Source organism: Balearica regulorum, chromosome 3 (genome assembly GCF_011004875.1).
Source record: "Balearica regulorum gibbericeps isolate bBalReg1 chromosome 3, bBalReg1.pri, whole genome shotgun sequence".
NCBI lineage: Eukaryota > Metazoa > Chordata > Aves > Gruiformes > Gruidae > Balearica > Balearica regulorum.
Window position 1 is genome coordinate 120,854,091 of NC_046186.1, and position 22,864 is coordinate 120,876,954.

General features: G+C 39.3%; 1 protein-coding gene across 5 annotated transcripts in view; it reads right to left on the minus strand.

Moving 5' to 3' along the window:
* PLCB1 (phospholipase C beta 1) overlaps positions 1–22,864 on the minus strand; it is a 398,789-nt gene that overhangs the window by 63,317 nt on the left and 312,608 nt on the right. For 3 of the 5 annotated variants that reach the window (XM_075749805.1, XM_075749803.1, XM_075749806.1), the window contains exons 20-29: positions 21,481–21,645; positions 19,473–19,572; positions 16,636–16,740; positions 15,757–15,866; positions 10,585–10,717; positions 9,685–9,738; positions 8,129–8,348; positions 4,100–4,280; positions 1,839–1,915; positions 1,658–1,747 (exon numbers count right to left, since the gene is read on the minus strand). In XM_075749805.1, coding sequence (XP_075605920.1) covers positions 1,658–1,747; positions 1,839–1,915; positions 4,100–4,280; positions 8,129–8,348; positions 9,685–9,738; positions 10,585–10,717; positions 15,757–15,866; positions 16,636–16,740; positions 19,473–19,572; positions 21,481–21,645 — 1,235 coding nt within the window. The remainder of the gene's footprint in view (positions 1–1,657; positions 1,748–1,838; positions 1,916–4,099; positions 4,281–8,128; positions 8,349–9,684; positions 9,739–10,584; positions 10,718–15,756; positions 15,867–16,635; positions 16,741–19,472; positions 19,573–21,480; positions 21,646–22,864) is intronic. The other 2 variants (XM_075749808.1, XM_075749804.1) reach the window with 1 other exon arrangement.

A 22,864-nucleotide genomic window follows, 5' to 3' on the forward strand; every position in this document is an offset into this window, starting at 1 on the left:
TAACTATTTGTGGATACTTGAGTTGACCAGATTCAGGACAGTACTCTAAAACCTAATTATGGGAATTTCTGTCTATTCAAGTGGTGCTAAAATCTGATAGTTTTAGGCAGTTACACAATCCCTGGGTGCATGTAAGAATTACAAAAATTAAGTAACAATTAATAAAATGTATTATCTCTGTGTAATATTCTTTCCCAAATTTGCGTAAAAGCTTTAAATAAACAACAGCCTAGCCTGGATGACTTGAATGGGATTCACCAGAAGGTCTCGCTACTCTCTTTGCTACCGTGAGGGTGAGGACAAACTGTGTCACTTGACAGAGGCAAGCTGAATTTCCCATGTAGTTCCCATCTCACCTTTCCCAAGGGCACTTTGAAATACCTGGCATGGGGAAGCCCTTGGGAAAAATAAGAAAAAAAAAGGAGAACAAAAAAGAATTTCTATTTGTCTGTTTCTGAGCCTTTCTCACTAGTGTCTCATTAACCTCTCAGCAAATCATTTCAGATTGCAATTGCTTTTTACTGCTCTAACATTTTCATAATGACTAACTACTTATTTCTTCCATGCCCTCTTACCAGCTCTAACCATATTAAGTATTTCTCCCTTTTTTTCATAATCAATTATTGTCATTTTGTTATCTTTTTTCTAGGATGTTTATTAAAATTCTGTGACGTCGATTCTTAAATTTTCTAATACAGTTCATTGTGTGTGTGACCTCCTTTCAGTTGTTACCAAATTCACAGATTCTATTTTGAGAGGCTCCAAAACCTGTATAAACCTTTTTACCTATAGAAAACCATACACAGTTGCATCTTTGTTACATGGTAAAACTCAGATATTCTGGATTTTCCTTTTGGGTTTTTTTTTTTTTTTTTTTTGTTCTTTCTGTATTTTTAACTGTCTTTAAATGTTACTGAAGACTGGTAACAAGAATATCCCAGCAAACAGTGCAAGATTAAAATGCTCCATTTTCTTTTTGAGCTGCTTGCCAAAACAAACGAAGGAGGACAAACAAACCTAGACACTGTGCCCTTGGGAAGAATATAATCAACTTTCGCAACTACTGTTTGTATTGTCTGGTGGTACATAAATGAAATTAATATTCCCGTCCCTGTTCACAGGAGCTCCCACCCAAAGTAACTGCACACTGAGAACCAGTAACGCAGCATCTGAGGGGAATTTATCACAAAAGTAGAGCAAAACTTCCAGTGTGTTGCTGCTATTTCTTCTCGAGAGCAGCTTTATCAGTTAAGATGAAGAGATAACTCAAAAATTAAAAGCTAAGTTAAGGTGAAATCAAACCCTGCAGGAACTGAAGCCACTAGGTCTATTTATACTCAGAGGATAGCATCTGGATTAACAGCATCTTGGCGAATCGCTCTGTCATGCCACCCGTAGGCATGTCCCCATACCACATCAGCACCTTTGCAGCTGACCCAGACTCTCAGTGCTTGCAGGACAGGAGATTAGATTAGTCCCAGGAAATTAAATTAGTATCAGTGGAAGTATGGAGGACTCCACTGCTCTGGTGAGGTATTATAATCTGACTAAAAGCTGCCTTGTATTTCGGGTTAAGACCTTTCTTTGATTTTCAGGTCATGAAAAATCTTGTGTCTTCGCATAACATATAAAGATATGGATCCATGGATATACTTACTCTTCCATTTGATTTTTATCCTTGGATTTTGCTTCTGTGATCTTCTCCTGCCTCTTCTTGTCCATTTTTTTCTTCAATTCTTTCTTTTCTCTAAAGCATAAAAAATAAAGGCGAGTTCAAAATGCATTTAAACAAAACCCATACAGAGTAGTAATCAATGATAAGGGGAATAGCACCTTACTTTTCACACGTTTCTTTCAGTTTCTTTAGCTGGCTGTTCTGACACTCCTCTGCTACATCTGTCAACTTCTGAATAAGCTAAAAAAAAAATAAAAAAATCCCAAGAAACAAAAATACGTATTTTCAGCTAAACATCATACATGCATCTAAGTTTCCACAAAAGTCTGTAGCAGACTCGCTGATTAATTACCAATGATCAAAAGCCAGTAAACATTCTTATCGGGGTAAACGAATTCTTAACTTGCGGAGTCCGGTCAGACTTGTGTATGTCCAACTTACACAGAAACTACTGCTACTCTATACATCAAGGTGATATAGTCTCAGAATATTAAATGTAAAATAAAAATCTATTTTGCAGATTTTACCTTTGCTAGGAATGAAAATGCCTATGATAATTCATAAATGGTCACAAACTGAATTTATGCAATACAAATTACAAATTGAATTCCTGTATGGCTGAATATTCAAGGTTCTCTGTGAGTGCCAAAAACATCCCTCTTGCACTGAGCATTATTACATGGACCACCTTGGATTTCAGGGTGGTCAGGTGGATATTGAAAATTCATGCATGACAGCTAAGAAAGCTAAGCGTAGATAAGCATAGCCTACATTTTGATCACAGAATACTGGATTCAAAAAAATCCAAGTCGTCGGTTTCAAATCTGCTGTGCGGCGCTGGGACCAATCTCATTCCTGCTGAAGCTGCTAACAAAAAGCACACTTGTGGTAGTGAGAGGACACATGGACAGGGCTTGTGTGCAAGTTCAATGAAGGGTGAATTAAAGTGGCAAACGGGACCAATTTGGTTTGTTCACCCCCTCCAATTTAAGTCTGATTCTGTAAAATAATCCTCTCAGGATGATGAACCAGGGAATGTATAATAATGCCTAGCTAGTCTGATCCAGCTTTTCATTCCTTAGATAAAAGAAGAAAGATACCAACAATAGGCTCTCCTCTAAAAAAAAGACATCAGAAAGAATCTCTGGGCTGCAAAGCAGATTTTAATCAGAACATTAACTCCTGCACAGCTCAAAGGGAAAATTGTCTGAAGGTTCTGTGCTAAAATATGAATTTATCCTGACACCACCTGACTGGACAATGCTGTAAAAGTAACTTTACTTTGAGAAATGCCATTTCCCATTTTGAACTGAGAAATGAGCTAGTTTACAATCTAAGCTCAACTATGTGGGTCCAAAATGGTTTTTTTCAGAAAAATTAAAATCCCTGAAATGCAGCCAACAACTGTTACTTGAACATGGGCCCTCTCCCTGTGGCACAGGTAACCGTGTCCACGCACGCACGCACACCGGAGCAGCTCCTGCTGGGTAATGCTGAAGTGATTCACGTACAACTGGGTGATAAACAGGGCACTGCTTGGGAATGCAGCACCGTGCTACGATCCATGGGAATGAATTTGTGGAAAGGCCTTGCTGAGTGATACCCACACGTATCATTCCCCTGACCCGCTCTTTTTGGATGGCAGGGCAGAGTAGACAAATCACTTCACCCGACAGTAATGAGGCAAAACATCATAAAATAGAAAAAAAACTGTGAGAGGATTGTCTGGAGTTGAGAAACAGTTTGCACTCCCATACCGCCCTTTAAAAATGTTCTTTCCTGCCTGAGAATATCCATCAGCATCAGCTGCCATCTGCCCAAGCTACTTTATTTCAGCTCGGAGGGCCTATGATCCTGCTGTAGTTGTCAGCCAAACTCCAGCTGTAAAAACACAAGCTGGCTTGGACCGACGGACACAAAATATTTCTTCACCATACACAGATTATGTTCTGCATCCCCTTAAAGCATTTGTCTGCAACAGGAACACTGTTTGGTCCAACCTAGTGCCCTGGGGAATGTTTGAATCTATTTTCATTTATTTATTTTCATGGTGTTTCAATTTGTTTTCCAGCTAATCCTGCCTCCTTGAGTGTTGTATGTTTAAAAAAGCAGCAGAACAAAATGGGAACATCACCCAAAAGCTGCAGTGAACTGAGACTCACGTAACTAGAGTTAAGGACTCTCTGCATTAGCAGTGTAATAATCCTGCTGCCTTTCCGCCTTCCATCCAAAGCCTTCCGAGTTGTTAGAAGCGTTAGTAACAAAGTGACACAACAACCACTTGAAGTTGCAGCAGACCACAGGAAAATCAAGCTTTGAAATGGACTCCAAGTAAGAGGGAGCCCTACTTAATTATAATGTCATGCTGCTTTCATCGCTCACCCTGAGATCGCTAAAGACAAGCAGACAACATAAGAAACGTACCAGCTTAATGTGCTCTCGTTTCTGGTACTTTTCACTGTAATATTGCTCCTGTCGGAGATTTAGCAGCTGCTGCTGTTGCTTCTCCTTCAGCTCGACTAGCTTCTGGGTCATTTCAGAGTCGAGCGCAGCTAATTCCTGTTCAATAGTTGAAGAACTGTGGTCTGGGCTGCTCGTTTCAGATCTGCAAAGACACGCCCCCCCCCCCATCAAGGTCTAAGTCATTAGGCATGTGCACTCTGCCTCATATTTAAACCTTGTTTTTAAGGCAGCTGGTTATCTGTAGCCCATTGAGAAGTTTCTTAGCACCACATATAGGACCAGAAGATGAATTTAGCTCTAGTAAGTCCAATAATTTCATCTTTTAGGAAAAAAACAATGTTAAGAGTTTATTACTGGGACGGCTACTGCTTTCAAACCTCATTTTACTAACCCATCATGGGGGTGTGAATGAGATTTAGTATAAATGAGCTATAAATGCAACTGCCAAGATTTCCCATAAACAGATGCCCATGGAACTTGTTTATCCACTTCCAGACATATAACTTGAACTTCAAAGCTGCACAGTCCCCAGCAGAAATAGAGAATGCTAAGTATTTGGAAAACCGAGTCATCCTTGCATACACCTAGCAATAAATTTAAGAGCATAACTTTACATCTGCATTTATAAAATGCTTAAAATGGTAGGAACATCCCTTTATTTGGTATTTTCTCCCCACTTCAGGAAATGCCACGCATAGCACTCACAGAGGAAAGTGCCCTATGGACTGCTGACTTGAGGAGGAAAGTTAACACCCCAGCGGGGAGTAAACCTCTAGAATGGTAGCACATAGGAGAAAAGGAAAAATATGAGGAGGAAGATAAAAGCAACACTAAGGAACAGCTTTGGTTTGCTTTTTTCTTCCTTTAAGACAGAAGGAAGAATAGGTGTAATTGTGAAAGGAGACATGATGACACTAAACTGCTCAAGGAAAAAAATAAGCAGCAAAAGCAGTATCACACTCAGGCCAGCACTAAACTAAACCCAATAAAAACATTTAAAAAAAATAATTCTGCCATGTCCCTGCTCTGCTGCTGTGTTTACTGCTGTATTCGGGTGTTAAATCAGTTGCCTGGGAAACCTCAGAACAGAGCATGAGATGGACAAACCAGCAAAACCTTGAACAGAGAGGGCCAACACTGTGAGAAAAATGAATTTGCTACTCAAAAATTTGCAGAGATTACAATGCAGAGAACTTGCTACACTGGCTGCCTCTCTTTTCCCTCCCGGGTTCAAGTTTGCAGCTGCTATCAATTAGAGTAACTTCAACTGAAACGATGTGAAGCTGCCTTCATCAGTCTGAGGATACGAACCAAGGTAGCCTCTTTTTCTTTCTTGCATTTTTATTGTAATTGAATATTCTGCTAAGAAGTTAGGTGGTGTCAGTGTGATAGGTGAGGATAATTTAAATACAGAGCCAGAACACAGGCATTAATGAATATTAAAGTCAGCATATTATGCCATTACACTGTACATTTTAAAGCTGACATTTCTCTTGTATTTTGGGAAAAAGAAATAAGGCCTATTTAAAAAATACTAAGACTGTCTTTTAATGGGCAAGATCATTACAGAAACTTCAGAACACCAGCAAAACATGTGTGCATGTACATAAATAAATACTTCAAACTTCCTATAGACAATGGCTTTACTGAATCTTGGCCCAATTTTAGACAAGGACATGAACATGATTGCTTTTGACCAGAGACAACACATTGGTATGGCAATCTGATATGGGCATTCCTGATGAAGTAGTGATTTATGATTTGCAGTTACAGGCAAATAGCTTCAGTAATAATTTTAAAATGATAAAAATCACCTTTTTCCTTGGGATGCAGTATTCTATTAGAAGTCTGCTGCTTCAGATAATATGTACTTGCAAGTTTGAAAATCCCTACAAATACATTCCTGCCTTTTTAAAATTCAACCTCAGATTTTTTTAACCTTCAGATTTCTCTGTATCTGCACATAAAACTTCTCATCTCTGAAATCACTGTGACAGCCCCCATAACACGCTGTAGGGTTTTATTGCCTGATATCATGAATGATTTATGGTCAGATCATAACAAAATAAAAGAAACCAAAATCCTTTTGACTCGGAGATAAATGAGTCATTTTATTTATTCAGATTGTTTTTCTGCTTAAATTTGAATAGAATATGCTAGAGAAAAGAAACATGACGTTGTTTTGTCTGCCACTATCTGTCACACACATTGATGATGGGAAATACAGTGGATAAAATAACACTGTGTGTGCAGTTGACAACCAGTCATTAAGGGAGTTTGTTAAACTCAAGTGTAGAACTCGGAAGCCTGAGAACTGGCAACAGTTAAGGCCAGCTGAACATAGACATATTATGAGTGTTAAGCTCTTACTAAGCTCAATGACATTCTGTCATCAGGCAAGCAGAAATGAATAAGCTCCTTCCTAGGGACAAGTTATGGCCTGAATCCCAGTCACTTACAATTAGAGGTACTATCAACAAGGTTAGCAGCCAGAGCATGCTCACAGCCTTTTCCTCTGATGATCTCCTACCAAAAACTATCAAGTAATTTTTTTTTTTAATGTTCATTCAGTGTCTTCACACTGAAGAGCTGCAGCTACATCAATTTTATGTAAAAGTTAGAGAACTTTTGTGCTTATCTAATTACTTAAAGAAATAAAATGTTAAAATGAGAATGCTGCACTAATAGGATAAATAAAAATTTAGGAGGGTACCCCTACCTGATTATTATTCAATTGTAACACTATGAGACACTGATTGTACCTATGTGTATATATGTTTTGCCAGGAGTTAAGAACTGATCTTTATTAACATATAGTTCCTTACCATATAAACAAGACAGTAATTGTGGAAAGATTAATGAGTCATAACAGTCTTTGCATTTCAACCTGATAATGATAAATACAACTCTCCTTTTTTATTATGACCTAAAAAATAATATAAAAATTATATCAGCACACACAAAGAGACAGGGCAATGCAAGATTTAGAAAGAGACATAGCACAGAAGGGGTGTGCATGCAGAGGCAAAGCCAAGCAATCATGATGAGACCCTCAATTGGTCTGGATCAATCAGAATTCAAACAGTAGTCAGATGTTAATACCTTTCAGGTATTCCTTTCACCTAATTATACATCTGATGCCTTCTCTAGCACAGGTTTTTTCCAGGATTCTAACCTGGGAGACAATGCTCTTCATCCCCAAATTCAGGATATCAGTTTTACCCATAAAGAGCATAAGGGAGGACTAAGTTTTGTTCCTGTTTTGACACTTGGGTGTCTCTTACCATCAGACAGCAGACTGTGGTGGCCCAGAGTAAACCAATTACTTAATATGGGCACGATGACCATGTGTGCTGGCTGCAAAAACTTCTCCTTGCTTGGAAGAGGAGCAACATTATAAAGTTATATTATTAAGTGTGGAGTAGAAGTTTCCATGGAGCTGATACTCCTTCTCCTAAAGGAGGTCAGCATGGGAGAAGACGGGATGCTCTCATAAAACGTACTGTAGTTGACCTGAGTAGGAAAGTAAAACACTTTACCCAGATAGGTTTGAGTGCTTCTGTGCTGCAGTCTGGTTCCTGAACTGTCCCGGGATGTAGGGGATGCCCCCTCTCACAGTTTGTGATTACACTCACTCTTGCCAGTGCAGCTGAGTCACCTACTCATACTAGCGGTCTAGGCAAAGTCCCAAGATAAATATCGCGTGCTCTCATTTCCAGGGAAAGAGGTATAACATGGTGAACATCTTATCTGGCTTCTAGCAAAGAAGGAGCACATCTCTAGCAGAGAAGCAGCTTTTTCTGATGATTTCTGTATCAAAGGCCTTGACTTTATTTTACCTAGAAATCTTGGTGATTTTGGTTTGCTTTCTGTGCTGTAATGTCACCTCCATATTAATTGTCTACTATAAAAGAAGACTTGAGTAAAGATACCAAGAATAGGAAATACCAAGCTCCAATACCAAGAACAGTAAAGTTACGTTCAACATACCTTTTCTTACTGTCTCTTTTTGCTGTTTTTTCTAAAACGGCTCTTCGTCGCAGGTAGTCATTTTGGATTTCATTATACTTTGCAGTGTGCTCTTTGATAAGGTCAGTGGTTTTCTTGTGGTGCCTCTTTACAAGGTCCTTCATTTCCTTGTAATGCTTCTTCTGAAGCTTAACAAAAGACTTCTGTTGCTTTAGCTCCTCAATAGTCTGTGCTTCCACTTCTATAATGATAACAACAAAAGCCACTTCAATTTTCTAGTAGCGTAAGACTTCAATCAGAGAACCCAGGAACTGCCATTAGCAGGAATGAAACAAAGCACGTTTGTTTACTGCTGGTAAGTGAAATGTGCTAGCTTAAACTGAGTAGATTTATCTGGAAATAAGCTAAGCAGATTGAAAATACTGTGGCAAATTTAATTGATATGAGTGTAAGACGTGAGATGAAAATTTAGACCGCCAAGACATGTAGCAAAATAAAAACCATGTACTTTCTTTCCTCAACCCCTTTCAGATGCAAAAGATTCTCATCAGCCCAACATATAAAAACATGATCTTACATAGATATGACCACAGATCATTTTTGTGCCCACTGTACCAACACTTTAAGTCTCCCTTCTCTCTGGATGGGCTATGTAACACGCTGACGCCTAAACCCCCTTCACAAACAGCGCTTCAGCTGCCTGCCCTCCTGCCTTGACCCGGGCACTGACTGGTGGCATCTGTCCCGGTATCATCACAGCATCTCAGGACAGACTTCACTTCTCTCTTGATGGAGACCCTGCATGCTGGAGGGAATGATGCCTTGGCATGAGCTGGGGTCACAGCTCTGGGAAAGCCAGACTGAAGATCCCTTCCCAGACAACAGACATTGTATAAGGCCAGCAGGTACTTCCATAATCTAGGCCAGCCTCTTTCTACCACACATGAGGGAGACCTAGTAAGAGGCAACCAACATGCAGAAGTTCACGTCTTGCCTGTTTTCCACACCTAAATGTAGACCTATGCAAGACTTGGACATGTTGTGGGTTCTAATGTAGGAGAATGACTAGGAAATAATCTGAGTTATAAAATTTGCAATCTAAACTCCAATTCCAAGCTGCAGGACATGACTCCCAACTGAACAGTAGGACGCTATCTAACTGGCAGCCCAGTTTGCTTAATGTAATGGTAATTTCAATTTTGTAGGAGCAATGGGAACACTGCAAGGCTAATGAAGATAAAATGGTTTCAGTACTATTCACAATATTCAGAGCAAATTTAGCTTCTGTTCTCATAATAAAGCTGGTCTTTTGTCTGCATTAGATGGTAACGCTGTGCTTGTGAAACTACAGCAATGGAGTATTTTTAAAAAATTCCCTGTTGGCATGAAACATGTGCTCAAACATTTAATAACTTCAAAGCTGAGGAAGAAAACATGATATATGTATTTTCTATGAGTTACTGCAATCCTAATCGCTCAAAGAAATGTCTAATCCAGATGGCCTATTTCATAAAAAATATGTTTCTCTTGACAAAACAGTGCATTCATTCATGCAGTGTAAACTGTATATTTATTACCTGTGAGGACACTCTGAATAAGATCTTCTGTCTTTGCAGGTGCTTTCACCGAACCTAGAGGTAAAAGAGATAACTGATTCCGATTCTTTTAAAGCAACAGCCATTACTGTGCTGCTTGATTGCATATTAAAACACAGCAGGGGACACAGGACATACACTGACATGGGCCTTAATTAATCATTTGAGAAAAAACATGTCCTGAGCAGAAGAGAAGCAACACAGAAAACACCACCAATCCTGTGAACAAACACGAAAAGGTAACCTTCAGAAACCTACCTGAGCATCGTCATTTTACTTATGAGGAGAATGTTATTGAACTCACTGACACCACTCATGAGTCACTTAAGTGGTATTAGGCTGATGGTTAGTACAACTGCCCTATATTATGACAACAGCCAAAAATTTCTGCACACAAGATGAATGCTGCTCCTTGGAAGTCAGTAAGACTACACTCATCAAATCATAAACAGTGTGATTGAACAGCGTTTATTATAGGAGATACATCAATACAGAATATAGTCAGTATCTAAGATTTTATTTTGTGCGTGGAATAATATGTAACTACATGCATAAACTAGACATATTTGTAAAAACAATTTAAAGAGATTCCTGCATTTACAGCAACAACAACAACAAAAAATCCAGCAAACTTTCTGGCTTGTAATGAACTTCAGTTCCACCACAAAAGCAACTCTTAAAAAGAAGATATTTGTATGTTTGAAGACAACTGGCCCTAACAGCATACTAAAGTAGTGGGAAAATTTCTACCTATTTTATAAAATCAAACAAACATCAAAAAACCCCTTCATTTTTTAAACGCAAAGCACATGAAAAATGATTATCCAGATTTATTTAGAAACCCTAGGACTTTCTTGTTTTGCTTTGTTTGTTTTTTTTTACCTGGTGCTGGTTGGCTATGGACAACCTGAGTTGCTGGTTTCGGTGTAAGAGAGGCAGTGTAATTTACTCCATTTTCTGCTGGTGTTGGCCTAGGTTCATTGTTAGCTTCAGATGGTGCATCTCCATGGTCAATCTGTCAATACATAATGACTTACGTTACTCTTCCCACTAACAGATTTAAAATTACTTATTTACAGGTCTAGGTTAGCCTCTTTTTTAATCGTAAAATTCTGTAAATGTTATATATAAATCATTCTAAAACAAACCAAAAAAAGGTATCCTTAAGAGCCATGGTAATCCAGGAGGGTCATTTGTGCAGGGTAAATTTCAAGAAGAAATAAAGCATGTGTTATTCTGAAAAAGTGTTTTTATTTTATGTGGATATAACTCATCAGGGACTTTTTTCAGTACAGTATATATTAGCTGCACCAGATGTGAAATTTGTATTTTATTGAAAAGCGTTGTTCTCTGCCATAAAACCTTTCTAGAAGTAATGTAGAAGCTGGCATGAAAACACTACTCAAATCCCTGCTGTGAACAAAACGCATACACAAAATTACTTCTAAATTTCATAGATACACACAGCACTATCATTTTTCACCGTTCTTACAGAACAGAGACATACTTCTGATTCCCAAGATCTTACATTCTTGCAATTGCACTCCAAGGATAATATGTAAACAGTACCTCCATCCTGCTGCATAAATAGATCTGTGGTATCCAAATATTTAAGCATTTTCCACAATCTTGTCTTTCTCTCCAGTTTCCTAAAGGCTCAAGCTTACAGCATATGTTGTACTACCCATTGAACATCTCATAATTTTCCTTGTGACCATCAGGTTTTAAACAAGCACCCAGCACTCAGCAAACAGAAGGTCATTCAAAGCAATTTTTATTTTGAAATGGCCAAGCCCCCCCCCCTTCCTGCTGTGCCTGCAAGGGGCCTGTTGCCATGGTGTCTCAGGGTAGTTTTGGATTTGTTCCTTCAGCTGCTTCCATTTCACTCTTTGATGGTAATCACATTACATGCAGAGGCAGGATACCACAGTTGTTCTTTTCCCCTTGATTACTCCGCACTTGCAAAAGATCAGCCTGCACTGCATCAACAGAGGCAAAATACATTTTGATCTGTTTTGTACTGTCCCTGCTGCTGATTTCCTTCATCTTGGCCCTGACAACATACTGTATATTGCAAAAGGATTTCTGTCTCAACAGCCTATTTCTGCCAAAATTATAGGAGAGAGATAGTGTAGTCAGAAACATGATGCAATTGAAAACCAATGCCAACAAATTCATTTATATCAAGCGGGAATGACTGCAATAGAATAAGGAAAAACATGATCCAGCCAACATTTATGACAGCAGAACAATGTGACCGGCAAAAGCTGTAGCTGTGACAAACACACACAGACAGGTTATCCCCTCCATTCTCCTTAAAATATACTCCTTGCAGGATACAATTTAATAAAAACAGTGTTTGCTATATAGATCATCAACATTTAATAGAAATAAAGCTAGAATTCCTAAGTTCTGGCGAGTTTGTACCCCAAACATCACTACATGGGCAAGTGGGTATTGTCTTCTTTTGTGGGACTAGGTTTGTACGTGGTGCGAAATGCTGCATCACAATTTGTTGAGAAACTATTAATATAGCCTGTGAGTTTTGGACATAAAGCATCTGTTTTCAGAAACTGAAGCAGAAATGTGAGACAGGATCAGGAAGTGAATAAAGAATAATTTTCACTGCATCAAGCAATCTAATCTCATTAAAAAGCACTTTCTCTTCTCATAATTCATCACACAGAACACTAAAGTAAACATGATTTTCCCTTACTGGAGAATATTTTAGGGTCTTTTTAAAACATGATGTAATCCAGCCAGGGAATTTATAGTTTTAATATTCACAGAAAAATGGTTTATATTCCACATGTTGCCGTATCTTTTGCAAGACAGTAGGAAGTAGAGAGATACCTGCCCATACAGGTGCATATCTATGTGGACTATTTTTATTTCTACAGAGAAAAGGAGCTGCAATGTACTGGGGTTGGGAGATCTCTGTGCTGCACTGTTAGACGAGGTGGGCAGACCTTAAGTCAGTTTGCCTCTATCCTCCTTGGCAAAGTATAAGCTAGCATAAGCAAGGTCTCCCTATAATAAGTGTCAGATCAACTTAACTTCTATTACTGTAATTTGGTGTGATCATTATAATTTGCAAAATTATTCCTGAATTTTCGTTTTAAATAGTGGTATCAGATATGCTAAGTGCAGCTGCTCTCCTAGAGATGTTTTTATTTATTTTCCCTATCAAAATAATTTCATTTAACCAAAGAAACCAACTGGAGTGATTACAAACATTTGATTTATATCCAGTGCATGCAAAACAAAAGTTTCCATTTCAACGCTGTTTTATGGGTAGAAACAACAGGTCAGACACTCTGCTGCTTCCATGTCAGACACGTTAAGAAGCCAGCAAGGCCTCCTGACTCTGCAGGGGGAATTAACATGCAGCCCCAGGGACATTACACCAGCACGCACAGCCAAAATGCATTTTACTCTGGCTAGCTTCTCCTAGACCTCTAAACACTTCCACTCGTGTAACTGTGAGGATGAAAATATACAAAGAGTTACATCAATCTACTTTAGCCTGGGATTAATTGATCCCAAGAAACTCCCAGCTGCAAACTTCTGTGGTTTATTCTTCCTGTCTGTAAAGGACACCAGGCAGGGGGGTTGAAAGGCAACCTTCACAATCTGTACACTCAGAAAGATTTACTATGTATTCAGGTAAGTCTAGTTAAAGGTGCAAAACCCACACTGCAGGTATTACAATGCTTCCGTTCTGCAAAAAAAAATTGCTGCTCTAAGGCCAGGCTGGAAAGCAAGAACTGGTAGCTATGTACTGATCAGAAAGCTAAAGGTAGGAATTCATGTTACGCTCATGACGGGAACACTGCGAATAATTATAGAAAAGACACTGTAAATTTTGTCAGTCCTTCAGCATTCTTTGTTTATGTTCTTGCACTGATAATTAACAGGTAGTGTAATTTGAAGCCTAAAGAAAGGCTAATTTATTTTTTCAAAACAATTCACTGTTAGGTAGCTTATTTGACTACTGTTTTGCAAGAAGCCTGGGGAACTTCTCACAGAGATGCAATTTAAACTTCTAGGTAGCAAAGAAAAAAAACCTCTCAGTTTTCCTGTGACTGCTGCAAGAACCTGACTCAGATAAATAAATGTGTGTGAGGGGAGGGAAAGAAGTGCGGGGGGGGTGGAATCCGTGCTAGGAGACAGCACAGCTTTGCACACAAACATTTATAGTGTGTAAATTTGAAACGGCACATAGGAAAATTGAATCCAGGTGCACTTGTGTGTACATTTCTGGCAAACATATTTAGCTATGTTGCCAGTGAATATACTTGCAATTATTAACTGATACGATTCTTGTGGGCCAGTGCAGGTGAACAAAACAGTCAGCCCTGCTGACCGATGGACAAAACATCATCACCACATAACATGATCAGGCAATTCAAGATTTCCAAGTACGACCAAGCTGCCAAATATCTCACCTAGAATGGGTGTTTATAAATAGAAGGTAACAATGCGTATTTAGATTGCCACTTCAAACAGCAGTTTTGTACCTGTCCCTTGCTACTGCATCTAACTGAATGGTAGTATATTTTCCGTAAACGCACCGCTACAATCATTACAGTTTTCTTTTTAAAAATATTTCTCTGCTACTCCAAACCAAGCTCCTTTATCCTATGAGCTTTCAAGTTCCTTGATATATGGTAGTAACACCTGAGCACTACAATTCATCTTTCCTTCTTCTCATTTGCTTTGGAAGATAATTGGTGACAGAATTGTTCTAACTGACAAATAAGCCTGTACAGACCAGGAAAATCTGTACTTTTTCAGAAGTAAAAATGACCTCTAAGGTATTTAAAGGATTATGTTAAAAAAAGGTTTTGCTATTAAAATAGAATCTCATGTGTAGAGCGTCCTAGATAAATGCCTAAGATACTATTGAGCATTTCACAGTGTCCTCATTCAGCCGAACTTGTGACACTGCACAAAGAGTAAATTGTTGGCCACTGAATCGTAATGACTTTCACTCATCTGGTCTGCTTTGGGAATGTATTCTTGGTTACAAAATCTAGTTCAGTGAGGCTTTGCACATCTGAGAATTGAAGAAGACAGGCACCAGAGCAGAGGGCAGTTTAGGATTATAAAGCATTTCTCCATCTTCGCTAGAGACCTGTACCGAGTGCCTTTTGATCCACACGATGTGCCTAAACATCTGACACAAGCTATCTTTAAAATACAAGGTTAGTACTTTCAAACACTGCTAGAAGATATCCCAATTACAATGTCTGGAACAGAGGGACTCAACATTTCAATGTACATAGAGTTTATCAGAAAAAAAAGCTGAACTTTAGCCAGTATTCTCAGCTATGCTCAAAATAACATCTATGCATTTGTATGCACGACACCTCTAATTACACAGAAAAACAGGGTTTAGAGGTTAGTCCTTAGGTAACCATATATACCCGAACAGATGCCTAACAACTGAAAACGTGGCTTCCACAGCTTTCCGCTAAGCTAGAATAGGCCTGGACATTTATTTACTCGGTAGTGTCCTCCCTCTTCATCTCTAAGATCTATGAAGGGTTGGACCAGTTGACCTCCAGAGGCCCTCTTCCATCTAAATTATTGCATGATTATGCTGGGTCTCTTTAGGGCACGTTTGCTCATGGAGAATGTACAGAGATCTCATAATCCGAGATGTATGAATGTTACTGAATAACCTCTCCAGAAACAGTCTGAAATTCTGAAAAATTTGTAATATTTTCAGGAAAAGCTACTGACACAGAGTTGACTTTTTTTGCAAGGGGAACGTCAGCCTCACACTGAAAAACAATAGCCAATGACTTACGAAGATTTCATTTACTACATAACAAAGTTGCAAATCAGCGTACACATAACACAGTTTTTCATTCAGCTTTCGGCGTCTCTTTTCCTCTGAACAGTAACTTGCCACATGCACAACACGCTGTCTTCAGTGAAACCACACACAGGGCAATGCTTCTCGGCTGTACCGTTTGTCTTTCTAAGCAAAGCGAGTGCTTTTAAATACTATAACATAATTTGCGGAGACTCTGAAATCTCCCTTACCTCTTTCTTTACCTCTTCTTCATCTTCCAGAGTCAGTGCGGCCAGTTGCTTAGCTCTCTGCTCCATCAAGTTTACATATCTGATTGGATTGGATAAGGCCTCGATCACATCTAGAAATAATGGAAATACTTCACTTTCAAACCCCTTATGTTATGGTTCCAGTGCTCCTCAGGTTTTAAGAAAGACACTGTATTTTTCATACAGATCTGCTGCTGGTAGGCACTCCTATGTCTTAGAAACAACAGCGGAGGGGAGAACGCCATCATGTGCAAAGACTCTTAACACGAACCCTCTTTGAGTTTGTGCTTGGGTCTCGTGGATGTGCATTTTCTGCACGGTGTTTTATGATGGATTTTCAAAGCCTACAGCATCAGCCAACTAGGATCCTCATGCTTGAGGCACAGAGAAACATAAGTAAAAATCCTGTTTTTTAAAAAAAAGAAATCAAAATAGCTATACAGAATACTGGTTTTCAGTGAAGATGCACAGTGTGGTCTTTAAACCTATCTTTGTTTAGAGCCGATTCCAAAATACAGTGCTCTATATTAAGCACGGCCCTTCGCTTAGGAAACAATTACATCCTGCCGTGTCGCATAAGCAAAGTTTCATTTGTGCTTCAGTGGCAAATGCCTGGGGTATTTCCTCCTTTAGAGTCATACAAGGTCTGCTGAAAATAAAAGAGTTGGCCCTAAGCCTAAATCCCAGGCAGGCCGCTGTGAATGAGGCCATCTTGTACGAGTGATGAGACATAATGATCCATCAGGCGCAGAGGTTTGTTCACAGGACTGTTATCCCAATATGGCAAGTCATCTATACCGCATTCATTTTGCGTTTCAATTAACCTTTATATTTCAGAGAAGGAAAATGTCACAGAATTACCCGCATAAGTATCAGGTACGTAGTCTTTGACCTCTATGTACACAAAGAGAGCTGGCAGTGTCAAAGGTTGGTTCCTCTCGTTCCTCAAACAGATGTAGTGATAGCCTGCAAAATAAGAAAGAACCAGTTCAGAACACAAACTCTTCCACAGGCATTTCCAATGTAATTGTGGTATCGTTTGGGATTCGTAGTATGGCTCCAACTGAGCAAGCAACTTCAGGGACTTCTGGTAGGGAAAGATTTACCTGAAGGGTTCCAGAGATAAGTATACAGACAAAGAACTGTTAGAAAGGCACACAACGCTGCAGTTTAAAATAGTATTTTCACTTTATTTTTACACATGTGAATAATGCTAAAAATTGTCATTTCTATAATTTTTTATGCATTCTATTTTATTACATTTGGCTGGATTTTTCTTTCTTTTTTTAGTTTTGGAGCTCTTACTTAATTTTCAAAAATGACCCTTGTAATACTCAGGAATCTTAACAGCCAAGTAAAACTGAGACAATAGTCCATCCACAACACAGTATCTGATTTAGAAAACAAACAACATGGCATTATATCTACAAAGTGTGTGTATGAATCCTTATCATATGACCAACCTTTTAGAAATACATCTGAAAAAATAGTTTTGGGCTGTTTTGAAAGCTGGCTGTCTTGTAAGAGTAAGGGCACACGTTACAGTGCAGCTTAGCCAAGTTAATGGCCAGGCACCACAGATGGGGCAACCCCAAGCCCTTTCTCCCAGCCACCTACCACCATCACCTCTCTTGTGCACCGAGACTTTTCTGACTGTAGATAGGCAGCTCAGCAAGCTAAACTCTGAGAAAAGCAAGCTTCAGAAACTGTGAAGAGCCTTTCATCAATTTAGCTGCCCAAAATGCCAGTTTAAAGACAGTGATGGAAGTGCACAGGTAGAGGTGGGAGAAAGGAACTTTCAGTCCCAGCAAACTGTTGCAGCATCACAGTGCTGCAAAGCTGCATCCTCTGCCTCACAAATTGGTGCCTCCCACCCCACGGCTGAAGCTATTCTTCTAAGACATTATTACGGAGTCGCACATACAGGAAGTGTTAAGATACAAATCACGAGCAGGATGCACTTATCTGGGGGGGATCCTCACTTGGCTGATGTGAGCAACTCCCTCTCCAAGTGATGGTTAAATCCTTGCTTCAGGAATAATGGTAATTCTGTGGATTTGTGTGACAGTGTGATATAGTTTTCAATAATGTCTCAAAAAAGAGAGACATTACATATTACAAAGGTTTCTCAGTTCCCTCAAGCTCCTCCAGCAAATTTTCAGCATGTACACAAACTAAAATCATCCTGCTGTTCTCCATCACATCCTGTAAACAAACGGTTACTGGAGTCAAAAGGACAGAAGATAGGCTTGTGCGTCCATCTCTCAAAACTTCTTGTATGATTTAATGCAGTGGCCTTTGTTCTAAAAGTCACAAGCTTAAAAGCAGGTGCATAATTCAGTGCTCTGCTGAATGGACTCTGTGCTGCATGAAGGGCGAGTGCCATGAAAGGGGATCAGCCGGCAAGAGTTCACTTTCACCAAAAGAGGGAAATCCTTCCCATGCCCCTTTCTCCTCTCCAATCACCTATCTTCCTCTGGAGCTTGGCGGCAATTCTACCCATTAAGCCAGAAGAAAACAGTGCAGAGTTTTCGGCTGGATCGATAAGCTGAGTTGGCTCACAGAAAAGGGGTGGAGATTGGCAGAATGGCCAGGGATGCATGGCCAAGAGCAGGGTAGAGAGAAGGGAAGGAGAAATGACAACTGGCCACTGCCCAGCAGCCACCTCCCATGGCTAATCTCTTTGCACTTGCACAGAGGCCATGCGACCCACACCGGTTAAGACAAAACGGCTTGGAGATCTTAGAAGAGCCCTGACATCACCTGCCACAAGAGAAGGGCCTGATTTATACGTTACCTGAGATCAGGTCTCCAGGAATAATATGGACGACAACTGTTAGATACAAGGATATGTGAGTCTTGTGCCACTGCTGGGACTGGCTAACTTAAGGTACAGAGTAGGTACAGATAGTCTTCCTTTTCCAGTGTGAGTGAAGCTGGGAGCATGTTTATGGCCCATATGCTTGCCCTAATTTAGTTTCCTCCCCTCCCCTCCCTGGAAAAGCTGGCGCTGAAGTTGAAGGCTGTTCTTGCTCAAAATGCCAATGTCACTGCATCTTTCTGAAACATGATCTTTAACAAGTCTCTGGCCTGGAAAATAAGGGCTGAGTGGTTGCACAAGACAATTTTCAGTTAAATGGCCATTAATTACAACAGAAATAACTATATGAGTTGGAAGATACCAGTAATGATTTTTTTTTATTATTTTTAATTTTCATCAATAAAGATGAAAGTAATTTTGGGTTGATTTAAAGGTTTTGCAGAGGTACGACAGCTTGCATATAGGTCAGTCCTTGCATGCATGTAAAAATTACATTAGAGGAGCATATTTTGCTTTCATTTCCAGCCATCTCCCATTCTCACAAAGATGACATCAAAATTGGCTGTTGCTGCCCTCTTTCCGCTTAGAAGTGTACAATTGCACTTTTTAGCATGAAACTGCAAACATGCAGTTATCTACTGGAGATCACCAAGTGCCAACCATGCCTCTGATGCTTAATTCTATTGGCTTTCCTGGTTCATTACAACTTAAAATTTCTGGTGAAATACGGTATTTTCCTTTTCAAAGTTGAGATAGATTATTCAATATCCCAGTTGCTATAAATCTGCAGAGTGGCTGCTGATTTACAGCATTGGGATTCTGGCTTGCTGCTTCTTTTCAGTACATAATGTCCATCTCAATGCAGAAAAAAGTTTACCTGGTCGAATTGCTGAGACTGGTAATATCCGATGACCAATAAATTTCCCTCCTTCTTCATACACTGCTAGCCTCAAACATGCCAGGGAAGGTAAAACGACCTAAAGGGCAATATTGTTGCATTATTAACTTTCTGCTCTGGATGAAACAGCTCCTTCCAAACACAGCAGACAGAAAGAGAAGGTTCAGTGTAGCAGACAGTAACATCTACACATCCATAGGAAGGTCTTACCACATAAGAGGTCAGAGTGTATGCACCTGTGTGTCAAAATAACTCTCATAGGAACATTTTTCAATCACCAAACTTGACATGGGATGTGTGTGTAGTATGTTGAACCCAGCAATTTGACCCTACGTTTTCAATATGATACAAAGGACTTTGGCAGCTAGACTCCTATCACACTTGAATGTCACTCTGTTTTCTGCTTATTACTCACAGTCCTACATGGTTGGTTTTTTTTCCTTTGTGTTTGTGCCAATGGGATTAGTTACTTCTGAGAAAAATCACTGATAGGCATATTAGTGTTGAAAACTCAACAAGCAACTCAACCTGTTTTGCAGAGTGTGAATGTATGAATTACATGAACCATGCCAACCCTAGCAGAATTTTCCAGTGCTGTAGTACGCTCACTGGCTGGGCTAAAGACGTTTAATCAGGCAGGATGTTCACTGGCATTGGATGCTTTCTTGGCACTACATGAGAAAGAAGGCCAAAGAGTGAAAAAAGAAAACGAGAAATAAAAAAAGATTACTTAAACTACCCTACTAAGATAGGAATCTTTAATATTACTTTAAAAAAAAATGTAGCATCATTCATCGCATTTTCTTAATGCAAATATACAAATACACATATTTTTAACCTGGGCACAGATACGGATTTTTTCAGAACATAGGCTAAAATTTATCTAGAGAATGGAGAGGGGAAAAAAAAAAAAAAAAGGGCAACAATCCAAAAATGAAAAGTTTCTCTAATTTATTTTCAACATTACTAAAAATAGTAATCTATGCTTCTCTGAGCACAGAGGCAGTCAGGCACGATCCTTAACTAAATAGAGAAATGAAGTACACTAATTAGAAGTTCATTACAGAAGAAAAATGCTAGTGATGTTTCCAAACTTAAGCTCTGGCAGGCTGCCAAAGGAAAGTCATTCAGAAGGCCAAATATTCAGGGAAAAGGGCTGTACTCCCTAGAAAGCAGGGCTGCAAGTACCAATTGTATAAATGTCTCTGTGAACTACATTTGCCTAGAGAAATAAGAAAGAAATTGTTTTACGAACACCTGGAGACTCAGGAGCCACTTAACCAGAGTGCTCAATAAGCAAACCCAAGAAATCCTGTTCGAAAACTGGCTGCCAAATATATCGTGAAGCACAAGAAGACATTCAAGTTGCACAGTCCTAAAACTTGCTCAGTATTTTCTGCTCCCTCAAAGTTTAGAGAATTGAATCTGAGTAATACTGTTCAGATTGCATGAGTAACTCAGGAGCCTACATCTCATTTCAAGCAGATGAGACTTACATAGTTTCATCACCTAGGTTGTTTTTATACAGCACAATCTAGCGCTAAGTGGAGATAACAGATTGCTTTGAATGTGCTAGCTTGGACAGCCAGATTGTTATAGCTCTATTCGCATCATCTTGTTTGCAGGTTAACAGGATCTGCATTTCAGCAGGGCTGTTCAGCCAAGGCAAAATGGTAATTCAGCTAAACTGCTTCTGGGATCTGCGCTGGCTCATTCCTGAGTCTATCCACCTGTCTGCTGTTTCCAGCTGTGTCAGTGAAAGAATCAAGGTGACTTGAAACTCATTTATTTTAGTAGGAGCTGGCATGACAAGAGTAGCAAAATTACAGCAAAAGTGGTTAACAATAAACAGTTCAAGAAACAACTGTTTGGAATCTCTTTATCTTCTTTCTAACAAATGCAAAGTTTCACTGCTCTGCAGAATTACTCTATTGGACAGTGATAAAACAAGCACAAGGCAGGTTTGGAAAGCAAGTGTTGCACCGACCTTCTTAAACACTATGGTTTCCTCTTCCCAGACAGGATTAACTGCATTGCCTTGAGAGGTCTTGGTCTTCAAAGCTTTTCTTCTTGTATCCACAGGTAGGCCAAACATGTCAACTTCTACGTAGGTACCGACTTTTTTATCAGAAAGAAACTGGCCTGAAATTATCTACAACCAAAACAAAGGAGGATCACTAGAGACCACTTGGGTGGTTTAGGAAATGAGTGGCTGAAATGCAGATGGATAATTCTCATTAATGGTCAGATAGTATGCATTTAAAATAAAACCAAAACAAAACCAAAACCACAATAAACAAAAAAACACTGTTTAATATTGCAGACATAGAAAAACGACTTATAAGGTCTGATTTCCTGTGATCCTGTGGTCCTGAATTCCCCTGTGAGTGATAATGTGGTTGAGATCATGCTGTTGCCTGTCCCTCAGCAGGAAGACTTGTTTGGATCTCATTCGTCAATCTGGCTGCCTATTTCCACAACACAGTATCTTTGAGAACTCTAATTTCTATCCAGTTTCAACAACAGATTCAAAAGATAATGCTGGAAGAAAAGAGGTATAAGCAGCAGAGAAACTAGGTATGCTTTTAATTGTGAGGGAAAAAATGAGCTAAAATGTTGGTATTCTAATAAAGGCTCTTCACAGAGGGTGAGGAGTTTCATTATGAAAACAAGACAACTATAAAATAGGTGATCTTTTGTAGTTTTTATTTCTAACAGGAAACAGAACTCTCAGCTTTAAAAAGTTAAAGAAAGGCCTGCAATTAATTGATAAAACTGAAGAGGCACAGGAATATGTAGCAGTGTCACTGTACCTTAACAAATCGAGACTTGCCTAAAGCAAATCTTAATCGGTTCTCTGTACGGGCATTGACATAAGCAGCAGAGTCTTTACCAAGCAGGCAGAAAAAACTGACCTCTGACAGCTGTCTCATGACCCCTGGATGCTCATTCCTGTTAAAAATGCTGTGCATCTCCTAATAGCTATTGAATGACTTCCACCTCCATTTACTTTATTGCAGAAGAAAGTGCCTCTAAACCCACAGCAGGACCTGAAAGCTTCCGTCATTACAGGTCACCACAAAAGGGCATGTTTTTGTACTGTGCATGCCATCAGATTATTACTTAATTCATATCCCTCCCAGCGCTGCTCTGCTATGCTTGTGTCTGCAGCCTAAGAGGAAATACTTGTTTTGTCTCAATGAAAACAGAGGATATTTTGCAGGTGGATTCTATAATACAGATGCTGTTCTAATGGACAAGTCCATTAAAGGAATAACAGGATTTCAGAACGTTTATGTTTTTATAATGAGAGATATACCAACTATAAATTTGTGATCCTGTCATAGCCAATGCAATCTATCCCTCTAAAC